The sequence below is a fragment of the Dermacentor variabilis genome, chromosome 2 (genome assembly GCF_050947875.1).
Source record: "Dermacentor variabilis isolate Ectoservices chromosome 2, ASM5094787v1, whole genome shotgun sequence".
In the NCBI taxonomy this organism is placed as follows: domain Eukaryota; kingdom Metazoa; phylum Arthropoda; class Arachnida; order Ixodida; family Ixodidae; genus Dermacentor; species Dermacentor variabilis.
The window spans coordinates 143,402,557-143,429,913 of NC_134569.1; the positions used below are offsets into that span (position 1 = coordinate 143,402,557).

The 27,357-nt window shown below is 48.8% G+C and overlaps 1 protein-coding gene across 1 annotated transcript; it reads left to right on the forward strand.

Annotated features, from left to right (window-relative positions):
- The first annotated feature begins 1,479 nt into the window (after nt 1-1,479).
- Nucleotides 1,480-26,001, forward strand: LOC142572807 ((3R)-3-hydroxyacyl-CoA dehydrogenase-like). The gene is made up of 3 exons (XM_075682173.1): nt 1,480-1,705; nt 18,856-19,055; nt 25,238-26,001. Exons 1-3 carry the CDS (start codon nt 1,537-1,539, stop codon nt 25,637-25,639), a joined length of 771 nt encoding a protein of 256 aa, XP_075538288.1. The 5' UTR covers nt 1,480-1,536; the 3' UTR covers nt 25,640-26,001.
- The last annotated feature ends 1,356 nt before the right edge of the window (nt 26,002-27,357 follow it).

The following is a 27,357-nucleotide window of genomic DNA, read 5'->3' on the forward strand; positions in this document are numbered from 1 at the left end:
GAATGACTGTAAGAAAGCGTTAATTTTGCACTGCCATGTACCAACTCTATGAGGGTGTTCTAGCCGAGTGAAAATAGAATGCAGGGACAATATAAGCTGATTTCGGAGTTGGGAAGGATGAAAAAGTGCGCGGAAAATGCTGTAACGAAGTGATTTGCGGCGAGATGCGAGAGATGGCAAGTCAAGGCTTTTATCATGTCAGTTAGGCTAGTTGTTCTGCCGCAATCGCCTAGGATGAAGCCCCCCCCCCTGAATGGAGTTGATCTTAAATAATTTATGGTGAGCGGCCCATCTGACTCCCTCCCTCCCTCCTTATGTATCTATGACCAGTTGTACTTTTCATATAAGCAAAAAGTGAGTTTCTATTGTTGCCAAAGTCGTGATCACCAAATCTGAGGAGGACATGATACGATGAGATCGCAATCCCTGACTTGTTGAAGAATGTTTAGCATTCCATCGCCCATTATACCGTGATAACATACAACATATGCATAGTGACGCCGTCTTGTGAGGATTTTTCGACAAACACCAAGACATTCTTGAGGCCCGTTCTTGCAATTGATGCCGATTCAGGCTGCAGTTCTATGTAGGCAGCGGTGTACGTGCTTGATACGCCCGCCTAGGAGAAGAGAGAATTATCCATCAACGTAAGGACACAATCTGCGTTAGCTTGCGCACATTTGCCCGCTTGTTGATTTGCGCTTTTATCCGCACATTTCATTGAGTACTAAGCGCAGGACGTTAAGTACAATCAGAGCTGCACTCACATCCGGGCTTTAATTAACGAGGAAAAAGGGAGGAAGAGTTACGCTGTAATAAAGAAGGATGGTTGGCAGCACATGTTAATTGGTGTCGAGGCCACCCAATCTCTCCTTTCACGAGCGTTCATTAGCGGTGCAGTGGTGCGTATTTATTGTCGTGTGCCTCCCTTTCCAATGCGTCCTCCGTCCCATCTGTTTGCACTTTGCATTCTTCTCTGTATCGCTGACCGTCACGCAGTCACGATAATTACCTGGCTCACCTGCAGATTGAACGTACTAAGGCTAACATCGATTAAAAAAAAGAAAGAACAGCTTATCGCTAGTTCTTCCACTGACAATCACTGTTTTTTGTATAGCTGCCGAGGCGATATTTACGTATGCCATCCCGCTTTCCAGTCGCCATTATCTTCTTGTGCTCTCGGCTGAAGAAGACGTTTGCATCTCCGCAAACAATTCACAACTCCCTGTTTGACGGGCCCGGGAACGGGCAAGAACGTTGTAAGAGTCTTCACGCATCGAGTAAATAAGAAACGAAAGCAACGAGCCAGAGAGAACGCAGTCAGCACGCCAACACGATAAAGGCAAGAATGTATCGAAGAAAAGATGCGGTCGCGACGAGGGGACGCCTCAGCGCTGCTAGATGGTAACTAGACAGTGGTGGGCAGTGCGTAAGTTACGCACGTACGCGGCAGTCGGTGCTCGGGGAAGGAAAGAAGCACATAGGCACCCTGCGGTGCGAAGTCGAAGCCAAAGCTCGACGTATCCTCGTGGAGAGATGTCTGCAGAGAAAGGAGGCTGCCTCGCGGGTCGCCTTGCCGTGGTGACTGGCGGAGGTGGCGGAATCGGGGGCGCCATCTGCAGAGTGCTGGCCGAGAGAGGAGCTCGTGTCGTTGTCACCGACATCAAACTGGACGCGGCGCAGGCAGTGGCCAAATCGCTTCCAGGTTGGTGCAAGCGTGGATTTTAAAACTGCGTACTCTGGCAACCGGTGGCCCACCGTTCGGGCACCTGCACCCTTGAAGCACTATGTTTCGCAGCAGGTGTACTTGTTGAGAAACTTTTTTTTGCACACTCTGGATGAAAATGTTGGTTGGGACACCTTTGCTGTAAAGCGAAGCTTTCTTTGCCTCTTCGACGTTTCCACTGCTGCAGCTGCAGTCTTGCACGCCGCGTCGGGGGGTGGTTCAGAGCGTGTGCTAATGCGTAAGCATTCTTTGGCAAGCACCCCAGCCCGTCACGCGAACGCTTTAATGCCTTGTATCTGCACAAAAGTGTGTTATTTGCGAAGTTAAAACATTTAATCGTTATAGTAACGTAAATTCAGATGATTAGGAGCTTTACAGGCGATACGGAACAACCGAAACCAAACAAAAAATCGATTAGAGAGAATTCTAATACGGTACATAAGGTTCCATAAATATGTATAGAGAAGCGTATAGTAGGACAGGGCCAACTGAAACATGAGTGGGCCAACTTGAAATTTAGGTGTGGGCCAACATAAATTTGGGGGTGGGCCAAACTGAAATTTAGGCATGGACGAACTTAAATTTGCGGGTGGGCCAACTTGACACTTGGGGTTGGGCCAACTTGAGGGTGGGCCAACTCAAGTTTGGATGTGGGCAAACTTGAAATTTGTGAGTGGGCAGCTTAAATTTGAGGGTGAACCAAATGAAATCGGGGCTCATGCTTACAACTTCAGTGGAGTTTCTGCATTCTTTTTTACATGAAAGGAGCGTGGCAAAGAAGAAAGGCCACTCGAGAAACTCGTTTGGATCTTTCCATCGCGTTGCATATGCACAATGCCCTCTGGAGCTCCCTGGGCGTCGTCAAGTTAACCTCTCGACAGCTGCAATTATCCGCCACGGCCCGCGAAAGCATTGCAGAAACTGCAGCGCTTACCCTTTCACTAATGCGGAAGCTTAGAAGAGTGATGGTTTAGGCTAGTTGGTTTTCCATTTTAGATTGTGTGGTACAGCGCGAAGCAGGGACAATTAGGGACGCAAGAAAAACGAGGACAAGCGCTTACTGCCAACTGAAATTTTATTGCCTGGTGCAAGATGTTATATATAACAGAGGGAAAATGACATCTGTATTGTTTGTTTTTTACATATATATTTTTATGTCGTTCTCCTTCTGTTATTATATATAACACCTTGCACCAGGCAATAAAATTTCAGTTGGCAGTAAGCGCTTGTCCTCGTTTTCCTTGCGTCCCTTGTCCCTGCTTCGCGCTGTACAACACAATCTAAAATTTAGAGTAGAGGTAGATAGAATGGTAGAGAGGGCGCAGGACGAAGAAGCCGAGAATGGGTAGAACCGACGCAGTCGCGAAACGAGTGTATAACGGCTTTACCACACTTCGCTCGCAGTTATCATAAATAGGGGGATGGCGGGAGAAGGAAAATGCGATTTACGTGACAAGGCAAGGAAACTCTACTACTATAGACACGACAGCGGTTGCGGGCAAACTGAAGGCACGGTACGGTACGTTTCTGCTGTTTCTGAAAAATAAACACCATGCAAATTTGTCAACCAGACAACTGACGCAAACGGGGAAGACGCACAGTCGCAATAAACCACCGTAGGTTCTAGCCGACACTATACGGAAGCGGTCGCACGCCAAATTAACAATTATGCACTGCCCGCCGCGGTAGCTTTGCTGCTATGACATTGCTCGACGTTGCGGGTCCGATCCCGACCGCGGTAGCCGCATTTACACAGGGGCGAAATACAAAAGCGCTCGTGTACTTAGATTTAGGTACACTTTAAAGAAATACCAGGGTGTCAAAAATTATCCGAAGTCCTCCACTACGGCGTGCCTCAGTATCCGATTGTGGTTTTGGCACGTGCAGCCCCATAATTCAATGGAAGTCTAACACTTCATCCAAGGTGCGATGAGCCATGTGAGGCAGTAAGAATGCTCAACGCTCTTAGAGTTTATCAGCAATGGTGCATATCAACGCCTCAAGTAAACACGTCTTCCTGTGTGTTCTGTGTACTATACGCAGACGAACAGCAGTGCTGCACGCAAGGCAACGGTTAGCATAAGCTCACCACTCTCGTATTGAAGTGAACATTGAAGAAATTAAAAATCAGCCTTATGATCGCCACTGTAGCTAATGATCTAATGAGCTAATGATCGTCAATCAAAACAAACAGCGAAAAAACTTTGCTTACATTGATTCCCATGGTGCATGGGGTACGCACAATATTTTAGTCACACATTTTGTGTACGTAGTCAAGAGTCGACGAAAACTCACCTGGTCAGGTAACATATGTACTAAAGGCGTCTGGAGGTAAAAAGGTTATTGACGCTTCAGACTTAAGATGTATAGTTCTTTGTTCATAATGTCCAGCCACTGACCAAGCCTTGTGAACTGACGTTTCAGAATCCACATGATTTACTGGTTCACAATGCCTGACGTTTCAAAATCCATACGTATTCATCCTTACCGGATCGTATGGGTTTCCATGCGGTGGGTTTGAGCTCCCGTACCATGAGTTCGGAACCCCCATCGCATGGACTCAGAAACCGAAAGCAAAGCTCATGCCATCAACGGAAGCCAGAACGCTGCCTTGGCTAACACCACCTAGAAAGCACAAGGCCTCTTCACTACGTCCATGCTACTGGCCCAAAATTTTCATTGCCAAGGTTGGAGTTACGAAGGCAGTGACGTCAAAATCACTGTTGCCTACTCGGGAGCATCCCCATTAGACTCTATGGCAGTCAGGCCACTAGCATGATGTCAAGAATCGGAGTGTAAAGGCCTTGTGCTATCTAGGTGGGGTTACCTTGGCTCAGGCGCAGTCGTGAGGGTGCGTCTTAGCTCGGTCGTTTACGCAGCCAAGCGCATGCGCGTCTCTGTATAGTGATGATAATGATAAAAACTGCGTTTGTCGCTAGGGGCGCAACTCCCTTATTCCAGGCTGTTTTTCTCGCACTCATCCAGCGCTCGCTGAATGCCTTCAAACCCTGCACGCCCGAGTCGCGCATGTGCCGTCGATACCAGGACAGCACGACGGCACCGGCACCAACGGCACGATCACACCTTGAGCGTCACTATAATCGCTATCAGAATAAAAGCAACCCGGTCCAGTGAAGAATGGCTGATTTCGTGCTCCTCTATGAAGAAAATCATGGGCGCCAAAGGGTTGAACTTTAGACAAGTAACGGCATTTAAACCAACAGAAAACGAAACCAAGGCAGGCGTAAGAAGTGCAGTGAAATAAAAAAAATGAATAAAGATATGTAAAAAATAAAAAGACAAGATGAATTGCCACCCGCCGCGGTTGCTTAGCGGCTATGGTGTTGGGCTGTAAGCACGAGGTCGCAGGATCGTATCCCGGCCACGGCGGCCGTATTTCGATTATTATTATTTGTTTTGAACACATACAATTAACAGGAAAGGGAAAGCGAGGAGCAGGCTAATAAATGATTTCAATGAGGGCGAAATGCGAAAACACTTGTGTACTTAGATTTAGGTGAACGTTAAAGAACCCCAGGTGGTCCAAATTTCCGGAGTCCCCCACTATGGCGTGCCTCATAATCAGAAAGTGGTTTTGGCATATAAAACCCCCTAATTAAAAAAATGAATTGCCGCTTTATCACAGAGGACCTAGTTGGCGCTTATAATCATATTGATTATATTACTAACAAAGAGAATAGAGTCCGCATCCTGTTGACGCATACATTGCTCTACCTATACTAAGCTACGGAGGCACTGTTGTCTTATCTCTTCATAAACATGCGCAAGGCGTTTTATTAGAGGGGCGAATTTGGTCTCCGGTCAGTGAATTGTGCTTCATTGCTACGCATGTTAATGCGATTAGCATGGTTAGTATTCTTCATGGACTGTATTCTATGTAGGTATCTAACAACTTTCCTTGCACACAGGAAAAATGCACTCAGGACAGCCGGCGACTGCGCTCGACGTACAACAGTACAACAGTACTGTTCTACCTCGAGTACAACAGTACTCTATAAACGGGAATGTTTTGTTGTGAAGCAGCGTTTCAGGACTGCCAAACCAAACAACGAGTTCAATATGTCTCGGCAGGGGGAGGGATGTGGGGGCACGTTGCTCGTGCCCCCCCCCCCCCCTTCACCTTCACAACCTTCACGTTAGGGATAATTTGGTTACAGTAGAGGCTTAAATAGCGCTTCTTGCACGAAAAGCAAGCCGCTCGAGGCAACGGCAGACGGCACACCACCTCTCGCGCTGAGCACGCCCACTGCTAAGTGTAAGGCTTCCCACGTCGACATGGACGTTCCTATAGCTCCAGTTTCTCCAAAAACAAGCCCATGGAGTCCGACAACGATTACACCGTCACTGCGCACAAGCGACTGAAGAAGAAATGACGCAGGACAACTAAAGATAGGAGTGAGGGAGATCCCGCCGGAACGCCTGATACAACCTGCACTGTTGGGTCATTCTATGCGTAACGTCCGAGACGCTAAAAGCTAACATCGCACATTCTCTCGAAAAAAATGGCTATTTGGCTATTGTTTGAATGAGGTCTTTACCAAAGTATCTTTTACGAGGAAAAAAAGATTTGCTGAGGTAAGAGCTTTTTGAAGTTTTCCCGAAGATAAAAATATCGGTTGGAGGTGAATTTTTTTTTAAAAATCAAGTGTGAAACTAGGTAGAATGACAAATATTGTTTTAGAATATTCTACTGGTGTGGTAATTTCGCGTGAAGTCATACGTAAACATACTTGTGAATTTTCCGCATTTAATTGGCTCAATAAAAAGCAAAAAAAATTGCGTCTTTCAAAAATATTTGCATAAACATCGTTATTGTTTCAAGCACAATAAGTGCTTACCGTTTTTTCTACACCTATAGTTTCTGCTAGAAATAATGTTCGGCAATCAAATTGAGTATTTTTCCAGAAAAGTGCTTCCGAAGTTGCCAAAAGTCACTTTTTTGAAGATGTTGAGATCTAAGTTAAGCATTAAGGCTCTCCAGATAAATATACCACTGGAGTCTTGGAATAGGCACCCACCCTGCACCGCTCCCCAGCGCCATTTTTTAATTTTTTTCCTCATCAATAAAATGTTTATTTCGTTTGAGGCAAGCAAAAAAAGAAAACAAATAAGCGTGCGGGCCACAATTAACTTCTTTTCCTGCTTACGAACTCTTTATGCATAAATTATGGGCGCATGTTTTTTTTTTTTTACGCGTGGTAAATGGCTGCAAGGTATCCGTTTCCGCTGTGTGAATGTTGGTGTCCCCGCAACTGCGTTTTACGACAATACATTTGCGCGATGAAAGTAAACCACCATGAGTGCTGAGAACTTGTCGTCAGGCGCGGATAATTATCGGACAGGAGATATTATGCACGGCGCTGATTCATTGTTTTTGTAAGCGCTACAGATAATCAGATTAAGAGTTTTGCAAATCATCGACACTCCGCGCCAACCGTGGTGAAGGAGACAAACGTCAAGGTATTTCCACTTTGCAGGTTTATAGTCTGCTGCGAGCGTCCGTGGACCTAGTCACACGCCGTTTTTGTTATGGTTTGAATCAGCTGAAAAGAAGCTATTTTTCTGTCTCCGCGTAGGAAAGAATGAGGTTGTATTGGCCACTATCTGCCACTGCAAGAAGCTCATATCTGTGCCGTGTTCGCTTGCCTGATCGGCTCGAGCACCCCAAATTTAGAAGTGGTGAACTGCCGAACATACACCCTTTGCGATTTGTTTATACGCACGTAATGTTACACAATGCGCATTCGCTTGGCAAATAGCCACAATGCATATTAGTGCCAGAAAAATAGCCGGCGGCGCATACATGTGCTGCAGTGATGACGTGGCTCGGGAGTGCCTACCGGTGAAATCGGTTGTGGACTTCACAAAAAATTTTTCTCGCCTCAAGCACAATTTATTGACGTTAAAATTTCTAAACCACAAGCTGAACGGTCGGTGCGTTTATTGAGCTATCTCACGCATTTTCATCTAGAGGGCCTTAAGAGCAAGCTTTCGCTCGGGGGCTCCTATGTAAGTACATGGGAAGAAGAGAAATCGTTTTTCTCGGCAACCACTGCACCAAGTTTGATGAGGTTCGGTGCATTTCAAAGAAAAAGCTTATTATCTAGTGACCGCTGGTAGCGAATCTTTAATTTATTCCGTCAATGTTTTAATAGAACTTGTTAAAAATGGCGAATATTCATGAAAGGAAGCTATCAACTTTACAAATCTGTACCGCTACAATGAAAAACGACATAAGAATTTTGTGAATTCTGTCTAATAGTACATATAAAGAGGACAAAATTGATGTATTACTCATAAATCTCAAGTTGAACAATAATATGTGAGTAGGACTTTTTCAGAACCCTTGCAGACAATGTAACAAACTCACGTAAGATATAAACTGGCAAATCACATTTTCTGCTTTGAATGCTCTAATGGGTGCACTTTATACAAGAGCGATATCTGTTCTAGGTGCAGAGCTATGAATGTGTAAACTTCTATATTTTTCAAACTTACCATTTCTTGAAAGTTCGTTTAAAAACATTCGCGCCCGAAATAAAAAGTCCACTTGAAATAGTCAGTAGAATTTATCTTTATCAAATGACAACAAATTTAGTTAACATCTGCCAAGTGGCTATCTCAGGAAAGAGTTTCTGTATTTTACATGCATTTTAATAGGCGGCATCGGTGTTGGCCTGAGCTAAAGCGTCCTCTTAATGCTTTATTTAGGTCTGGACACAATAAACAAGCGACTTTTGGCAGCTTATAAAGTAATTTTCAGGATAAGCACTTGATTTCGCAGTCGAACATTACTTTTAGCAAAAGTGTAGCAACCGGAAAAACAGTAAAAAAGGATATTGTGGCTGCAATATCACCGATATTTATGCAAACGAATTCTGAAAACGTTCTGAATGCGGAAAATTCATAAATGTGTTCACCTATGACGTCACATGAAAGAATCAGTTCGGCCGAAAGGCGAAGCACCGATTGTGACAGCAAATTAGTAGATAGCTGTACGAAGTAAGGATAGTAGTTTTATCGGCCGTATAAACTTCTAAACATTCCCTTACCAACTAAATTACAAATGATAGAATATGTAAGCGTGGCTCAACAAGGACGTAGAAAGAAACACACACAGATACAGCGTTGTCTTTGTGTATCTGCATGCTTCTTTCTACGTCCTTGTTCAGTCGCGCTTACACAGTCTATCATGGGTGCAAAACAACTAGCCCGCCAACGTGTTTTAACTAAATCAACCAGCACGGTGTCATGCGCGCACAGGTAAACATGAACACATCTCGCTCGATGACAGCGAGAACTGTCTGTGAAAGCGCTGGAGTTAGAAATTGCGGCAGCAGCCGCGAGCCAATTGATCTTCGTGCATCTGTTGCTTCAACGCAAACGAAACGTCGAAAGCACAGCGCATACGAAGCTACCGGCACTATGTGCACTCCGCAAACATCGCAGACTGCTTTGAAGATGAGGCCTGCGCGGGCGCGCTCTTTGGCCGCGTCGCAGATCGCTTTCAAGACACGAGCGCCGGCAACGCGTCCCTACGGCGTCCGCCAAAGGCGTCTACTAAGGCGTCCGCCATTGGCGTGCCCAACGCCGCAGTAGACGCCGCGGTTGTCTCCACTCTGTACGGAGCGGCGGGCGAGGAGGGCATCAAAGCAACCTAGCAGCCGCCAGATTAGCACGCCCCTCCTCTCTCGCCAGACCCCCCTGCCTCGCGCGCGACAGCAGAAGGTACGCATCGGGGCCGCGTTCCTCGCTCGCGCACGCGAGATTGAACCGTGCGCGCCAGCTCACCCTCACACGCTTTCACTCATACGAAAAACCTCACGGCGACGCCGACGGCAGGAATGCGCCTGGATTGTCCATGTAACTGTTATCGCAGTAATAAGATTTGTCATTGTACATAGTGTCACGCTTTATTAATAAAACATCACAGGCATACGTGGTACACGCAGCACAGTCACAGCATAAGTCGGTGGAGTGACTCCAAGCTCCAATTTTGGCACTACGAACTACAGAGTCTTCGCGGCGAAGTCTCTTCGGATTGTTTTCACCAGAAAGACCTGAACTGTCCGCCCGGCGTCGACGGCGAGCTGCGGCTTGCCCTGCTCTCTGTACAGCGGTCTGCTGAGCCCGATGTTGCCTGGTTGCAGCCGCGCGCTTAGCTCTACGATTCGCTTTTTCAGCAGCGCTTCATACCTTACGAGGAGGCGCCATAACGTGTAACGTAGAATAAACCCAGGTACACAGACTACCTGGCGCAGATATCACATCCCTTGATCCGTGGCACGGTACGTTGCTGTTGATGACGATCATAATGATTGGCATGCGCTTCGAAACGGGGTGGTGACAAATAGTCACCTAGCCTGCTTGAGCTAGCCAGGTCCAGATACGTGCAGCATGCCACTGTTATGTCCAACCGCTGCATGTCGGGACACCTGGTAGAATATAACGGAACTGCAATGCAAAGTTTGTAGGTATCGATACTACGCGGCGCGCATGTCACATCGCGTGTCAAGTGGCACGATAGGATGCTAATGATGATTATTATTATTATTGAATGACATTCCCTTTGAAACGGGACGGTGAAAAGCAGTCACCTAGCCTGCCTGAATTAATCAGGTATCCCATGCATGTTTTTCGTTACATAAATATTTATACGTCTCCATAACCGTCTTTTTCTTCCTCAAGACTTCCCTATCTACCTTGTCCCGATGCATATGCAACTGCAACATGAGGTGCCTCCTGGTGTAATAATAAGGAACTGCAATGCAAAAGGGCGCACGTATAGACGCTACGAGGCGCGCATCTCACATCGCAAGGCAAGTGGCACGATACGATGATAATGATCCCCTTTGAAACGCGACGGTGACATAGTCACCTAGCCAGCTTGATTTAATTAGGGGCATATTTTCTAGAATTCCTATATACATCTCCGCAAACTTATTTCTCTTCTCTAAAAATTCTTTAACTGCCTCGTACAGCTACCTGTGCATCTGCTACATGGCATACGCAACTGCAATGCAAAATGTGCGCGCTTCGAGGATGCGCGGCGTGCATGTGACATCGCATGTCTCCGCGCGCGCTATGGCGCGTTTATAGGGAATTTTTCCGCGGGATGTTAGGAAGCGTTTTCATGTGCGTGCAAATGTAATGTAAAAATTTTTCCTATGACACTGCTAATAATTCAATGCAATAAAGAAAAAGAAACGCTGGCGTGCGCTCAGTGGTAGAGTGGCCGACTCCCACGCAGTGGGCCCGGGCTAAATCCCGGCGGGAACTGGGCATTTTCTTTCTCATTGCCGGCGATAGCTGCTACGGACACCCGCGGCGGACACCACCGCCAACCGAAACGGCCATTAGAATGAGCCCACAAGAGTTTACGCTGTAGAACACTTACCTCAAACCAACTTTGGTTTTTTCGCGAGAACTTCAAGGAGCGCTTACGTTACCAAAAATGTTTTTTTTCTTAGAAAGATACTCCAACTCAAGGCCGTCCAGAAGGCCCAAGAACTGGCGGAGCGTCACCACGTTCCCGTCCAGACTTGGGCGTCGCCTACATTTTCGGCCGGAGGAGTTCCCCGCGTGTTATCTCCAACGGCTTGAAACTCCTCAGGACTTCAATAAAGTTCTTGACTGACTGACTGATACTTCAGTGAAGCATTATTCACACAATCAGCAACTGGGACATTTTTTTCCAAGCGAATCGGCTATGGTCACTTTTGGGATCTGGGAAGTTTCGCGTGGAATGACTCTGTTACCTATGTGTCTCTCGACGCCTCTAGTAATCTGAATTCCGCACAGAGGCAGACTCTCAACACGTACCTTAGTAATGTGGCTCCTAAAGGAACACCAAGAAAAGCATTGTTACAATCCAAGTATATATCGATGCAGGCCGCGATAGAAGAAACTGAAATCCGTGCGCATACTCGGACACATCGAAGTCTGGTCGTTCATTGTGCACGGTGGTCGCACTAGGACAGGCGTCACTTCCGATGTCCTGATTCTCATCAGCGACGACGAGTTCTAGCACCACGAAGCTCAACCACGAAGGTTATCAATTCTTTATCGCTTCAGCCGCTCGACGAGCGTCAAGATTCTTTTCTAAGGAGACACGCTACATCATCATGTCAAGGCTATGTGAGGCACCCGATGCGTCCTTAGGTGCCCGGCCACTGCAATGTCGTAAGGGTTTAAAGCTAGGCCATGTCAGCGCTCTCTGCCCAGGCCACATGTCGTCTTTAGATCCAACTAACGAAATAAAGTGCTCGAATTGCGATGGATCACATGAGGCGAATTCCAAGGATTGTCCCAAACAGAAAAAGGAAGTGAGTGAGTGGGTGAGTGAGTGAGTGAGTGAGTGAGAGAGTGAGTGAAAACTTTATTTGGTCCACTATAGACGTAAGCAAACTCAACTTCACCTGTCTAGGCCCACTCGGGGACCATCAGGTGAAACCTGACGGCCCTCTCGCGAACCTTCTGGACTTCCAGGATTTGAGAGGTCTGCTCCTGGGCCCTAATGAGCTTCACCATTTCCTCTTGGGTGAAAGGGGGACCGGCAGATGTGCAGCCCCACAGGACATGCTCGAAGTCTGCGTAATCACCACACAGAGGGCAGTCCGGGCTTGGGAAGCGTTCGGGGTACATTGTGTGCAGCGCCGCAGTGCTCGGGTAAGTGCTTGTTTACAGAAGTCTGAGAGTGACTGTCTGGGCCCTGCACAGCGAGAAGTGCGGCAAAGGCAGGAGTCTTCTTGACAGAGAATTATGTTTGCAAATCTCGTTGTACGAGCAGGGAGGCTCGGTTCGCCCAGGAGAGGACGCGTTACCCGGCGCACGGCCAGTCAAACATCGTGCAGCCGAGTGCGCCTCCTCGTTGGGGCTGATCGAGGCAGCCTCAATGGTTCCAAGGTGCGCAAGGAACCAAGCCAAAGAGTGATGTTTCATGTCTTTAGCACTTTGGGTGATACGTAGGGCCTGGGGAGGCGCCATTCCCATCTGAAAGGCCCTAACAGCGGCCTTGGAATCTGAATAAATAGTGTCATGTACGCTGTCCGTCAATGCAAGAGCAATAGCAACTTGCTCCGCAACGCTGGAACTAGAAGTGCGGATGGTAGCGCAGCTAAGGACTTTAGAATCACAGTCGATGACCACTGAGGAGGCCTCTTCTTGAACGTACGAAGCATGTTCGGTCTTTGTTCAAGCGGGCACTGGCGAGCAGAGCTTTAAACCTGGCTCGTCTTCGTCCTTCGTTGTAGGTGGGATGCATATTGCGTGGCATCCGGTGTATGCAAATCTTGGATCTTACGTCGTTGGGCAGCTTCACAGCGTCAGGACTGACGATCATCGAGTTACGTCCCAGCTTGCCAAGTATGGCTCGGCCCGAAGGGTTTCCGGAGAGTCTGACACAGTGGGAAAACTTTTGGGCGTCAACGATTTCTTCGAAAGTGTTGTGAATTCCCAGATTGAGGAGGTCCTTTGAGTGCATTCGGACGGGAAGGCCGAGAGCAAGCTTGAAGACTCTTCTGATTAGGGCATTGATCTTGTTGCGCTCCGGCACGAGCCTGTTGTGCATAGCCCTTGAATAAGAAAGGTGGCATAGCGCGAAGGCGTGGATAATCCGGATCAGATTGTCCTCCCTGATTCCGCGGTACCTGTTGGCGATTTTTGGGATGAGGCCGAGGGTACTTTCGGTCTTGGAACAAATGCGTTTGAGGGTGGCTCCATTGGCCCCGTTCGACTCGATAAACATTCCTAGGACCCTGATAGTGTCTACCCGCGGTACTGTGGAGCCCTTACCGGTGAATAACGTGATGTCGCTCTCTGTTGCCGGCTTCCAGGACCGGTGAGAACAGCCTCTGGGCCTCTTCTTGTAGAGCAAGAGCTTGGATTTAGCGGGCGAGCACCTTAGCCCGGTGAGGATAAGATAGCGCTCCGTCACATCGATGGCCTCTTGCAAGGCACCCTCGACCAGACCCTCACATCCGCTAGGGTACCAGATGCTGATGACCGGGTAGATCGTGTGGTTAGTGTTCGGGATCTTGTCCAAGGCCCTCGACAGGTTGATCAGGGAGATGTTGAAGAGCGTCGGATAGATCACCGCCCCCTAAGGTGTTCCTTTTGGCCCAAGCTGAATTTCGTGGGTCAAAAACTCGTCAATCTAGTCTAGTGGACCTCGAGGAAAGGAAGGAGCGCACGAAATTGTACTGCCGCTTGCCGACGTTACACTGTGTCAGGCTCTTGAGAATAAAGGCGTGCGATATGTTGTCAAAAGCCTTTTCCATATCCAAGCCGAGAATTGCCTTAGTGTCGGCGGAGGTAGAGTCAATGATCTGGTGCTTGACCAGTCTCATGGCGTCCTGAGTCGAAAGCCCCGACCGAAAGCCAATCATGTTGTGTGTATACCATTCGTTAGACTAGAGATTGTCAGTGAGGTGGTTAAGCATGGCGTGCTCGGCCATCTTCCCAACACACGACGTCAGGAAGATGGGCCTTAGATTGTCGATGCTCGGCGCCTTACCTGGCTTGGGTATGAGTACTGTGTAGGCTGCTTTCCCGCTCTTGGGAATGAGGCCGCTGCACCAGATTTCATTCATCTCGTGATAAACTCGAGTGAGTCGTCGTCGAGATGCTTGAGCATTTTGTTGGTCACCCCGTCGGGCCCAGGGGCAGATTTGCCGTTGAGGGATGCGAGAACCCGCTTGACCTCAGCCACGGTAAAATCCTCGTCGATAGATGGCACGTCACGCCCTTCGCACTCGGGAAATTGGGGGGGGGGGAGGGGCACCGGATCGTCCGTGGCCACCAGGTACTTGTCTATGAGCTGGTCCATGACCGCCTCGTCTGGAGTAGGGTCGGTGGCCAAATGGACAGCTTTCGCCAAAGCTCTCTTCTGATTGGACTTGTGTTGCAATCGTGCAGTAGGTGCCTGAGGATACTCCAGCTTTTACCGCTCTTGAGCTGGCCCTCCACCGAATCTCACAGCTCGTCCGATTGCTGCTTGCATAGCACCTTGCAATGAGCCTCTATCATCTTGTTTATCTCTGAAATTTTCTTGCGTAGTCTTCTGTTGTGGCGCTGAGTCTTGCATCTCGCGAGCAGTGCCTGCTTGGCTTCCAACAGATGCGCGAGCCTATTGTCCATCTTGTCCACCTCCAGATCGGTTGTCACCTCCTTGGTGGCTTTAGCCGCATCCTTTTTTATCTCGTTGCACCAAGAGCCTAGGTCCATATCCTGGTTGAGGACGCGCTCGGAGCGGTTGGCTCGGAACAAGTCCCAGTCACTGAACTTAAAAGGAAGTAAAAGAAGGAAAGAAAGAAAGGAAGGAAGAAAAAGGAAGTAAAAATTACTGAACCAAATTGGCAAGACAATTATGTCCCACAAAGAGGCGTCAGCATCAGTGCAGCACCGGAGGAGGCGATCACGTCATCGACGTGCACAAGCAGTCGGTCCGAAGAGTTCCCTGGCTCCAATTGCGTAGGTCAATCAGAAGGCGGTCGAATCGGCATCGGTCTATCTTTCCGAGCGATTGCTTCAAGCGAGCCATGCAAGCCCAGAGTCCGTAGGGGCCGACTACGGAGGGGATGGAGTACCCGAACCCCCTCTGAACCTTCCCGGAGGGGGCAGAGTCCCCGGCGATGCCGAAGCTAAACCCAGTGCCCGAAGTCGTCACTGCCAGACTTAAGGGGCTGGCATCTAAGGTTTCTTTTGCGTTGCCCCTAACTTTTCACTTGTTAACTCTTTCAGTTGACCAAGAGCTCGTTGTAGTATCGTTACTGCGGGCTTGCTCCGTCTTTAATAATCAACATTTTCGCTTATTTATGCGAATGCTGATGATAGAGGTAAAGAAAGCAGTAAGAAGCATTTTAGCAAACTAACTGTGGTGTTTCGCCCTAGCCGGACGTCTAGCGCAGCCGGGCAGCGTGCAGGAACTCAGCCTGGCCCCGATCCCCGGCACGATAACAACCACAACCCTTTATTTCACGCAAGCAGCATATCTATACAGCAAACACTCATGTGACAAGTGACGTCACGGACAGACGACGTTTCTGACATCAGGGCGAGAGCGCCTGATAAGGCAGACACATGACACAGGGCACAGGCGCTATCAGCACACTAACCTTAATTTCCAATGGTATGGACAGCGTCTCCTAATGGAGAATAAATATGTTGCTAAAATAAACTGTGGGATCTTACTTTCCAAAACAGCTGGTTGTATTTATGAGGCACGCCGTAGACGGGGACTCCGCATTAAATTTCACCACCTGGGATTCTTCAACGTGAACCCAATGCATGGTACACGGACGTTTCTTTATTTCGCCCCACTTGAAATACGGCTGCCGCGGTGAATTTGTTGCTCAAAGCTCACATTGCTTCCGGAATTCCTTGCTCTGCAAGATTTTACATCGAAAGTGTTAGTTGACTAGAAGCGCTCGAGAACGCTCGAAATATATATATATATCTATATATATATATATATATATATATATATATATATATATATATATATATATATATATATATATATATATATATATATATATATATATATATAAGGTCTAATGCAGGTCATGACACATGCCATATGCCGCGAGGCGACATATCGTTCTGATGGCATGCTTTAGTATTGCGGTGTTAGCAGAAGTTTTTTTGTTCAGCGCGGTGAGTTGTCAGTTTTTCTGCTCGCGAGATGTTTAGGAACAGCTGGAACAGCGCTTATTCCAGTGCTCGTTCCAGTTGATTTGCTCACAACGCTGCTAGTTTGCGTCCACACACTGTGCACGCAGCAGCTAAATTCCGTTACAACTGGTTTAATTCGTTTTCCAATGAGGTCATTCCAGTTGGCACTAATACAAATCGACTTGCTCAAAATAAACCATCGCTAAATTTCGGAAACCTGTCGCAAGAAACGGAACTTGGTCTGATAGGCTGTTATTCACTTTTCACGTTCTCATCGTTTCACTGGGGTAAGAGACTCCCTAACACGCGGCCGGTGTGTTTGCTTTGTTCCCAAGCCCGGGCCATGGGGAACCAGCGCTGGAGTTTTCACGGCGCCTGCAGCGCCGCCCTGGCGGTCAGAACGTGCACAATGCAGCCTCCCCCGCGGACGAAAATTGCGTTGCGTGCCCTTAAAGTCGAAGGAAAACAAAAGGGCGCCGACGATACTGTTGCGTATACAAGTGCCACAACTAAGTCGGGATGAGGGAGGATGTATCCTTCTGCGTCTTTCCATCTAAACCCTACGAACAAGAACGGAGGCGGCGTTGGATCCAAGCAGTCAGGCGAGCGGAGTAAGCTCCCGTCTTGTCGCCCTGTCAAGCGGTGTCGGGCTGGTTTCTAAATCAAATTTTGCGTGTATCCTTGGTTTATTCGATAGTGAAGACGGTCAGCCATGGCAGACAGTACCAAACAGCAGAATCTGCTGTCGGTATTTCGTCGGAAACAAAATGAGCAATAGCATGCGCCATCCGGCATATGTACCATTTTTCCTTCGCAATGCCACCGCCAAGCCCCTTCCAACGCCACCGCACCAAGTGAACGATACGAAAGGTAAAAATTATCCATTCATTGCCAAGAATTATGTAGGAGGGAAGCTGCCTTGTAATACGAGTTGTATGCGCATAGTGCCGGCGCACGCGCGACTAAGCCACCTATGTGTTTATAAATATGCGCATGCGGATGAGGACTCGGCGCTGAGATGCATCCGGCAAATTAATGTAATTAGTGCTAAATGTAGCCAGAATTGTTACGGATCAAGCAGCCGAGCACTCAAACCTTTGCTTGCGCGAGTCAGCTGATGCGATAAAGCTTTCTTCTCCATTGACTGCTGTGGCGAAGTAACATCAGAATTTTTTATGTCTAGCCAGAGAAATATGGAATATCTTCAGGCCAACTAATACTTCCGAAACCATAGCGCAGCACGACCGGAGCCATAACTGCTAGATTTGCGAGGCAGGCAGCCACGCAAGCATGGCATCGATACACGACGCAACCGTTAAACAAACACACGTGCTCGCCGCGACGCACTGTGAAAAATGTATAAAGCTTAAAAAGCTTCTTTCGTCATTTCTTCACTTGATGGCGCTAGCTTCCTTACAAAAACTCCACTTGAAGCGGCGCAAAAACGGAAACATACGAACTATAATACGGCTGCGTATGCGTGTGTCGTCTGGTTGTGTGGCTGGAATATGCCGCGTTTCGTCGCCAGGGCGGCGTGCAACGCACTCTTTTCGACGCGCCGCCTATCCAGCGCTGGTTCCCCATATACGTCGAACTAGTGACGTCACTCGGCTTCCTGGCACTCGATGCTGCCGCTCGACCCGTGTCGACCCTGCGTTCCTTTCTATTTCTCCTCCTATTTCTTAACGCACATATTGTATAGTGAATGTGAAATAATTAAAAAGGAAAAGAAAGGACAACGCCACTATTCTTGCCTGTAGTTCGCCGTTTATTTCTGTATGGATATAATGACGCTGATGGCGTCATTACGTCTCGCGTTACGTATACAAATTCCCCAAAAGCTCGCACCACGCACGCTGTGCCGTGAGCACTCCTCTGCTTTAGCCCATCTTCTTCATCGGCCAGTTCAGCTGCCCCGGGCGCACACGTTCTCCGCGTTCGGCTACGAGTCGCGGAGAAAACAAAAGCTCGAGTGGCAACCGAAGTACAGCAGGCCTCTGTAAGCGCTACGTACAAATGCCCGCTACGTACAAACATTTCCTTTCTCCAACTTTCGGCTCACTAGGAAGACTATTTGCCTTTGAATAAATCTTGCGTGGCTCCTTGAGCAAGCCGGCAGTATGCATGCATAGCGCAACTATTCCCGCGGTTTTTTCGCTGAAATCTTTGAGACCGATCTAAATTAGGTCTCCGGCAGCAAGCTGGGGCCCTTTCGGCTACGGCCAAACACCTCGATTGGACGCCACAATCGAGAAACTTGGGCACAGCACATAGCGAAAGAGCCACTGCGACCCTGGATATCGTAGCCATCTTTGTTTATTTGTACACTGTTGCCAGCACACGTAACGGAGTGCAGAGTTCCGAACAGATTACAATATGGTGCAATCTGCCGCAGTCAATAGGTATAAACATAATGCATGAAATTTTCGTCGCAGGTGAATCCGATCACCGGGCCGTGCATGTGGACGTGGGAGAGTCGGCGTCCGTCGAACGCCTGTTCGAGGCGATCCAGGGGTTCAGCGGTGGCACGCCGGTCAGCATAGTCGTCAACTGCGCCGGCATAGATACCCCCTTCACTTTGATCACCGACTCGAGCGAAGTAGACTTCGATCGTGTGATAAAGGTGAACCTCAAGGTGAGACGCAGATTTCGTAAGGCTGCACACTAATTCACGCCGCAGCTGCGCAGGGAAAACCGATATGACCTAATGTAGCGATAGGCGTAACAACGAAGCTTTCGTCAAACCGTTCGACAAAGCGGGCCCACCACACCCGTACTGTGAAAGTGGCAACTCAAATTCAATAGAGAGCTGCGTAAAGGGCCAATCGTCATCGGATCGATGGGGGGGTGGGGGGTGGGGGAGGAGCGTAAAACATTTATTAACAGAGATGAAAAAACGTTACTGGCAAAAACGTATGCGCCTCCTTGATTCTGTTTTGCGCAACTGAGGGGTGGGGGCTACAACTGCCGCCACCCGCGCGGCCGCGTACTTTGAGTACTGGCGATACACGCGATATCGAAACATGAGAACGAGGACAAAAAGAGCCGAGCGCTGTCAAGAGCGCTTTTTCTTTTTCGCGCTGGTGGTGTCGGCGGGCTGTCCTCGCCAACGCCGGCGCTCTCTGGTCCAAAGTTGTCCCCTCTGGGAGCGAGAGGGAGGGAGTAGTTTCTTACAGGATGCTGGAGAAGGTCTTGCAGTTTCTTTCTTTTGAGTCATTATTTAGTATTGAGCGCGAGAGTCATACACGAGGACACAAAGGTGCGGTCTGGGTGAAAACATTACTGAATCGTTTCAGCCTTATGCGGTTACGACCTATAGGAATGGGTTGGCTCTTGGCTGCGTGTAGTGGCTGGGAGCTGGTGCTTCTCATCGATTGCTGAAGCCCAAACCGTTAACTGTTGTTGCACAGCCGGATCAGAGCCGGACACCGACCGCAGCCTCCCATCGCTCGAGGTCAATGAGTTTCCAATCGGCCGAAGGTTGGAGCTCAAAGCATAAGTGTAGAATGTGATGGAAATCTGCTTTAGGGCGCACCACACTGCAGAGGGTGCACTCAGACGAGAAAGGTCCTGGGTGTATTAGTGCTAGATGGGCGGTGGAGAGAAAAAGGTGGGATTGAAGCTGGCGCCATGTCACCTGCTGCAGTCTGGTGAGATGTTTGTGTGGGGGTGGGTACCGGAGCCTTCGCTCTCTATAATGAAGGGAATTTCCACGATGTGAGAATATACGCGTTCGCGAGCGTGTACCTAGTTGGTGGCTTGCCCTGTTTGGCTGACTAATCCTCAAGCTAGAGAATGGGCGGCCTCGTTTCGGGGGTGACCTGCGTGAGCGGGGACACACAAAATTTGGATCGGTCTCGTAAGGGGGCGAGGCGGGATCGGGGCTAGAAGGCGTGAAGCCAGGCCCGACATGCGTGCGCGGGCGAAGTTTCGGACGGAAGTGTTGGAAGCACTAAAGATGTTTGTCACAGAGGTAGAGGAGATGATCATGGGAATGGCTGCCTCCTCGGCCTCCATAAAGGAGGTGGCGAGTACCAAGCCAGTGACCTGTGGGTCCAGGGAGTTGGAGACGCCGCCTATGGCGACGGCTATGGATGAGGGGTAAGAGGCAGCGTCGACATAGACGGCATTCGGTCGCGTGCCGTAATGTTTGTGAAGAGCCTCCGCACGGGCCGCTATGCGAGCCGTGTGTTGCTCCGGGTGCAAGTTTTGAGGAGGGGATGTACCTTGAGGAGAAGGTGGATGTGAGATGGGAGAGTGTTCTGCGGGAGGGGCGTTGAGGTCAACGCGGGTCAAGATGCGTCGACCAGCAGTGGTGGAGGAGAGCCGCTAGAGTTGGGCCGAGCGGTGAGCTTCATTGAGTTCTGCGAGGGTGTTGTGGACCCACATGTAGAGGACTCTTTCGTTTGAGGTGTGTCGGGTTAGGTTGAGGGCCGATTTCTAAGCCTGCGAAATAAGGGCATTGACTTTATCTTCTTCTACCCAGGAGACGAAAAGATAGGGCAATGAGTAGACTACCCTACTGGGGAGAACGAAGGTTTGTACTAGCCGTCTGGGATCGTTTGCGCATGCCTCGGTGTCGGTTAGCTATGCGGTAGATGAGATTTACCGTCTGGTGAATGGTGGCCGTGAGTTTAAAAATGGTGGCGGTGTTCTTGCCATTGTTTTGGAGGAGGATGCTGAGGATGCGAACCTTGCCAAGCTCGGGGATGGGAGTGCCGTCAATTGTCGCTCTCAGTGTGGGTGGATGCCCGATATCAGCCGTCACTTTGTGGGAGGGCGGAGGACGAGGAGTTCAGATATGGTGAGGGAGCAGGCTAAACCGACTTCGGCTGCACAGGCTTCCACTCTTGCTGCAGTCTCTTCCATAGTGCCTGTAGGGGTCGACAGAGTGATGTCGTCCACGTAGAAAGAATGCGAGAGAGTGGGAATGGAGGCCGGACGCGTGCCATGGGATTAGGGTGATGTTGAAAAGGAGCGGAGAAAGGACTGACCCTTATGGTGTGCCTAAGCGGCCTAGGGGGAATGTAGGTGAGGGAAGATATCTGGAGGTGATCTCAGATGTGCGGTGGCGAAGGAAGGCCGCATTGTACTGATGTATGCCTTTGCCAACTGAGGAGAGTGAGAGAGCGCTTCCAGGATGGCCTCATGGTGCACATTAGAACAGGCTTGCCTGAACCTGCCGGGGGTTTGGATAGCATTGACGTGTAATTCGGCGGCACTTGCTTCAGGGCGGGGTAGATCATGTTCCGGGTCCGAATGGCTCGGAACCAGCGTGGGTCATCCTCATATTCGTGGTGCGAAAGCTCTTCTCCTTCGCCATGATATACAATCTTGCGATGCGGACCCAGAGGCGAGATGGGGCGATGAGTAGCCAATGGCCTTCCTTAGGCCTAGCGGGCCCGGCCCGGCGTCGGCCGGAAATCGACGGAAAATAGGGGAAATCTGCAGGACGGAAACGTTCCGAAAATGACATAGACTGTTGCCGGAAGCCTTCACTGACCGATTCTGATAGAATTCAGGTCATTCCCAGTCGATTAGACGCCACGAAGAGTGAGGAAAGACGGAGCCGATGTGGAGCGCGTGTGCACCGTCTGGAGGCAAGCGGCGTTTCTCCAGGACATAACGGGGCATCTGCCGTGGTTCTTAGTGGCTATGACGTTGCGCTGCTGAGCTCGAGGTTGAGGGTTCGACCCTGAACGCGGCGGCCGCGCTATAAGGAAAAACAGGCAAAAATTCTCGCGTACTTAAAAGTTGGTCACAATAATATGGAGTCCCCCACTACGGCATGCTTCATGATCACATCTGGTTTACGCACGTCAAACCCCAGAATACATCGTACCTTTCAGACAGATTAATATGCGTGGCCGTCTTCGCACTGTAAAATATGGCTCTGCGTAAAATTATGGTGCAAGCACCATTGCCACTTACCATCAATGCCGCTGTTCGCGCAACTTCTATAATGGTTGTAAGTTGTTTCGCCCGTACGATGAAAGCCATAAGGGATGGCGGCACCCTTAATAATTTCCCGCATCAAATCTCTGTCACATGCGTCGCAGTGCACGCTAACACAGGCATTGAAACATGCTGTAATTTTCTGTCTTTAGCGTAGCCGGCAAGGGTCCGATCCCCCTCTGAAGTTCTCCGGGGGGCGGGCTGTGCCCCCCCCCCTCTCAAATTGTCGCAACCAGGGTTCGGCTGCCCACATCATTTGAGGTTTCTTTTGACTTGCCTCGACCTTCTTACTCAAAATTTTATTGTGGCTAATAGCTTACTGGGTAATTGTTTGCGCTGACGTGCATGGCTTTTAAAACATACTTTCGTTTTATTTCTGCAAATCCTGACAGTAGGAGGGCAAGGGCATCAGAAGCCCCAGTGGCGGCTGCCTCCTCCTAATTTTATCAATGGACCCTTTTTCCCCATTATATGGACACTCCAGGAGCATTTCTGCCGTCGCCGTCGCCGTGGTGTTCCGTATAAAATCCAAGGGTGATAATCGTCGCTGCGCGCCGTGTGCTGTGTGCGCGAGTGAAAGCATGCAAGGGTGAGCCGACGATGGCGGCTCATCCTCGCATAAGCATTCTTTGCCATCGGAAAGACCATGGGTAGACGCGCATAAACTAGGAAAAGCAAGTAAGCAAAACTAAGCAAAACAAATTTACAGCCGAGCCAAACTGTGCTTACGCATTAGTAGACTATTTTCAGAACTTCTGTAGCTTTTTTGTCTATCACGCCTTCTTTGACAATAAGACAGTCTATCAGATTTCATCAGGAGGCAACTTATCCTCAGGTCAGCGCATTCAAAATCAAGCTATACGCATCACAATTTTTAGAAGTGTCTAATGACTCTTTGCTACTTTTTACGTGTAACGTTTTTCTGCTCAAAAGCATAACAGATAGCTTCTCGGCCATCTGCGTACAAGCTCGTGACTGCAGTGGACAGCTTCCATTTCCTTTGCTGCATCACACATCACAGTTTCCTATACCTCGTGTTCCACCGACTTGCTCTGCTACGATAATGACTGCTTGTCACCAAAGCCCAGAACCAATACGGCAAGCTCGGTTGAAAATTTTTATACGCGTTATCTATGGAACTCATTGTTAGCATGTGTAAAGAAAGATCCCATTTAATTATTCAAGAGAAATTTACAATTTTCAGTTTTGTATTTATGCTGCGCACAGTTTGTTGTTGCATATTCTGATGTTCCACTTATTCTATTCTTTGTAGTGATTGTGCTTTTACGGTTTTATCTTATTTAGGTTATGTTGTTAGCTATTTATGTTCTTGATTTTGTTTTTCATGCATGCTTTAACAGTTCTCGAGCTTTGTGTTTTGACTATAAGGCCTCATTTTGCCCTTGTGCGCTCTTTGGAAAGTATTTCTTTAGATGTAAAAACACGCAGGCGCGTCTTTGCGTCCTTGTATGTATAGCGCTGCAAGGCTAAGGGTGGTCGATCAACTTGCCCATGTACTGGCGCTCAGCTAAGCATGGAGGAAGGAAATAAAGTAGGAGGGAGCATTGGCTCAACGCGATTGAAGCTGAACGTCACGACCAAACACCTAATGCTCACGTAAGAGTGAGCATCCCTCTTACGCATCATCACCGGCCGAAAGCCGAAGCACCGGTTGAGGTAGCAATTTAGTGGGTAGCTGCACGAAGTAAGGATAGTAGTTTTATCGGCCGTATAAACTTGTAAACATTCGCTTACTAATTACCAGTAATAGAATTTATAAGCGTGACTCAACGAGTCTCGTGACTCAACAAATACAGCGCTGTCTTTGTGTGTCTGCTTCTTTCTACGCCCTTGTTCAGTCGCGCTTACACATTCTATCATGGATTCAAGCTAACTAGCTTGTCAACGTGTTTTAACTAAGTTAACCAGCATGGTGTCGCGCATGCACAGGTAAACATGAACACATCTCGCTTGATGAGCGTGGAAACTCGCTGCGAAAATTCTGGAGTGAGGAATCGTGGCAGCAGCAAGCGAATTGACCTTCATGCATGTCTCACTTCAGCGCGAACGAAACATCGAAAGCACAGCGAATATGAAGCTACTGGCACTATGCACACTCTGCAAACATCGCAGATGCTTTGAAAATGAGGCCTGCACGGGCGCGCACTTTAGCTACGTCGCAGATCGCTTTCAAGACCAACTCTATGTTCAAGACACACGAGCGCCGCCAACGCGCCTCTACGGCCTCCGCCAAAGGCGTCTACTACGGTGTCCGCCATTCGCGTGCCCAACGCCGTAGTAGACGCCGTGGATGTCTACACTCTGTACGGAGTGGCTGACGAGGAGGACACCGAGGCACCCTAGCAGCCGCCGGAGAAGAACACCCCTCCCTCCCTCGCCTGACCCCCGTGCCTTGCGCGTCACAGGACAGGGCACGATTCCGGCCCGCGTTCCTCGCTCGCACACACGATATTGAACCGCGTTCGCCGGCTCACCCTCGCAAGTTTTCACTCGCACATGCAGCATACGGCGCATGGTAACGCGGCGACCAAACGGTCGCCGCGTTACCGTTTTGAACTTTATACAGAACCTCATGGCGACGGCGACGCCGAAGGCAGAAATGCGCCTGGAGTGTCCATATAATTGCTATCGCAATGCAAGCGAGGAAATGGCTCCACGGAGAGCTTGCTTGCCAGGGCTAGCTGCGTGACGTAACGTCCCTCAGTTTATTTGTTGCCTCCATGAAGCTAAGCTTCCCAGTTCGCGAAAACGATGGCACCTTGTAGTCGGCTTTATTCTAACAAAGGGCATCAGTGGGCAATGATGATAATCGACGTCACGTTCTCTCACGTTCCCCACCAGGGCCCTTTTCTGATGAGCCGCGCTGGCATCCGCCACATGCTGGCGGCAGGCGTGAAAGACGGCACCGTGGTCAACGTGTCCAGCATCACTGCCAAGAGCGGCTTCCGTGGTCTGAGCGGCTACACGGCGTCCAAGGCGGGCGTGCTGGGCCTCACCAAGACCTTGGCGATGGAAGTGGCGCCCATGGGGATCCGTTGCAACGCCATTTTACCAGGCTACACGCTTACGCCCATGTCCGATCATCTGAGCGAGGAGGACCGCGTGGCGTACCTAGCCGGCATTCCTCTTGGCCGGGCAGCGCAGCCGCGCGAGATGGCCGAGGTCGTGGCCTTTCTGTGTAGTCCCCAGAGCTCGTACATCGTCGGCGCTGTAGTCGACGTCGCCGGAGGAGCATCGCTTTAACGAGCCCTCTAGGAACCCCATTGTTCGACGCTATGGGCGCTGTGAATAAATATAGCATATACAGCGTCTAATATTTTTAAAGGGAAGCTTTCTTAGCGACCGAACCCTTTCGACCTTTGTTTGAGCGCGGCTGCTGGTTTCTGCCGAACAGCTGAACACAGAACTGCACATGAGTAACGATTGGGCTTATACGTATAGCCACCTGTTCTACGCACACAGATGTGCCGATACCCGGCTCTGTTCTCTATGGAATTACGCAATGAAATGACAAAGACGACACAAATATTCTTACAGCGACAAATATACACCTTCAAGCGCATCATTCCTTAATTAAAACGAATGCCTTTCTTTGGATCTTTATTTTGTTCGCATGGTCGGAGGAGTACGTCACCTGAATCGCACAATATATTTATCTCTCGCCAACGGTAACATTATATTGCCGATTTTAAAGAATTTGAGCGGGGCCGCATTCGAGCAAAGATGGAGACTGAATACAGGACCGTGTCAATCGATGCTCAGCTTGAGCTCTATCACATCTTTTCTCGACTTCGATTGCGGTGCTTGTTAATGGCGAACGTCTTGTGTTGGTCAAGCACACTGTGATCGTTGGCACCAAAGAAAGAAAGTGCGCAGTAGAAGTCGTCGCCCTATATTCTCGCAAAAGTCTGCCATGCAAGCGGAGTCGAATGCCGTCTCGGCGCGTTTCCGCGATGCCGCTGAAGTCTGCGTCAGTGACGCTTTTTGTTCCTCTACGGCGGGGAGAGTGTAACCGATAAGAGTAAGAGACATTGCTTTCGGTGGACTTCTGCTTACAACTAAGGATTGGGCATGGAGCGCTGGATATGCGTTTGGCATACGAAAAGTATAAGGTGTTGGTCCGAGGGAAAAATGGGAAACGTGCAGTGGTTATCCGAAGTGAGCGCAATTTGGAGGACTTGAAGTAATCTTTGAAGCGTATACTGAATTTTCTTGTGCTTTTTAAGCACAATAATTACTAAGGGTGATTCTAACCCGCATCTGTACTTTCAGTTCATCTGTTAGTAGTGTAGCTGCAGACGTTGTGGGACTTAGCCATAATATCTGCTGTTATCATGATTATCACTCTTTTAATGCATATTATGGCGATATAATTTATAAAAAATGGATATTCGTGTTTCACCTGAATGCACGAAGTATGAGAAATAAGCAGGAAATAGTGCAAGAGACGCTTGAGAATAAAAAGTTCAAATATGACATTCTATGTTTCTCAGAAACGTGGTTTACAGAACGGGATATTCCACCACAATTTGATGGGTATACGTATGAAGGACTAATAAGAGACTGTAGTCGCGACGTCGGTCTTGCCGTGTATGTCAAAAGGTGTATGCAGTATGAAGTATTACGTGAATATACCGTCATGAATGAAAATGTAGAATGTCTTGTTATTCGTACACAATGCGGGTACTTCTGCGTTATCTACAGGGCGCGCCCTGCGGCAGCAATATAAGTTTCCGTAATTTTCCAGAAGAGCTCTTAAATAATGTAAGTAATGGTGATGCTATGCTCTTAATTACTGGTGATGTGAATAGTAATATGCTTGGAAACGACGTAAGCACGAGGGAATTCAAAAATATAATCAAATCATACGCATGTGAAAACCTTATTGACTTATCGACGCGGATCACGGCAGATAGTGCAACGTTACTTGATGTTTGTATCACAAATATGCCCTGCTAGGA

Coding starts and splice junctions, on each gene's coding strand:
- LOC142572807 (XM_075682173.1), top strand. CDS start 1,537: ATGTCTGCAGAGAAAGGAGGCTGCCTCGCGGGTCGCCTTGCCGTGGTG. Junction 1,706..18,855: donor AGTGGCCAAATCGCTTCCAG/GTTGGTGCAAGC, acceptor TTTTCGTCGCAG/GTGAATCCGATCACCGGGCC. Junction 19,056..25,237: donor TGATAAAGGTGAACCTCAAG/GTGAGACGCAGA, acceptor GTTCCCCACCAG/GGCCCTTTTCTGATGAGCCG.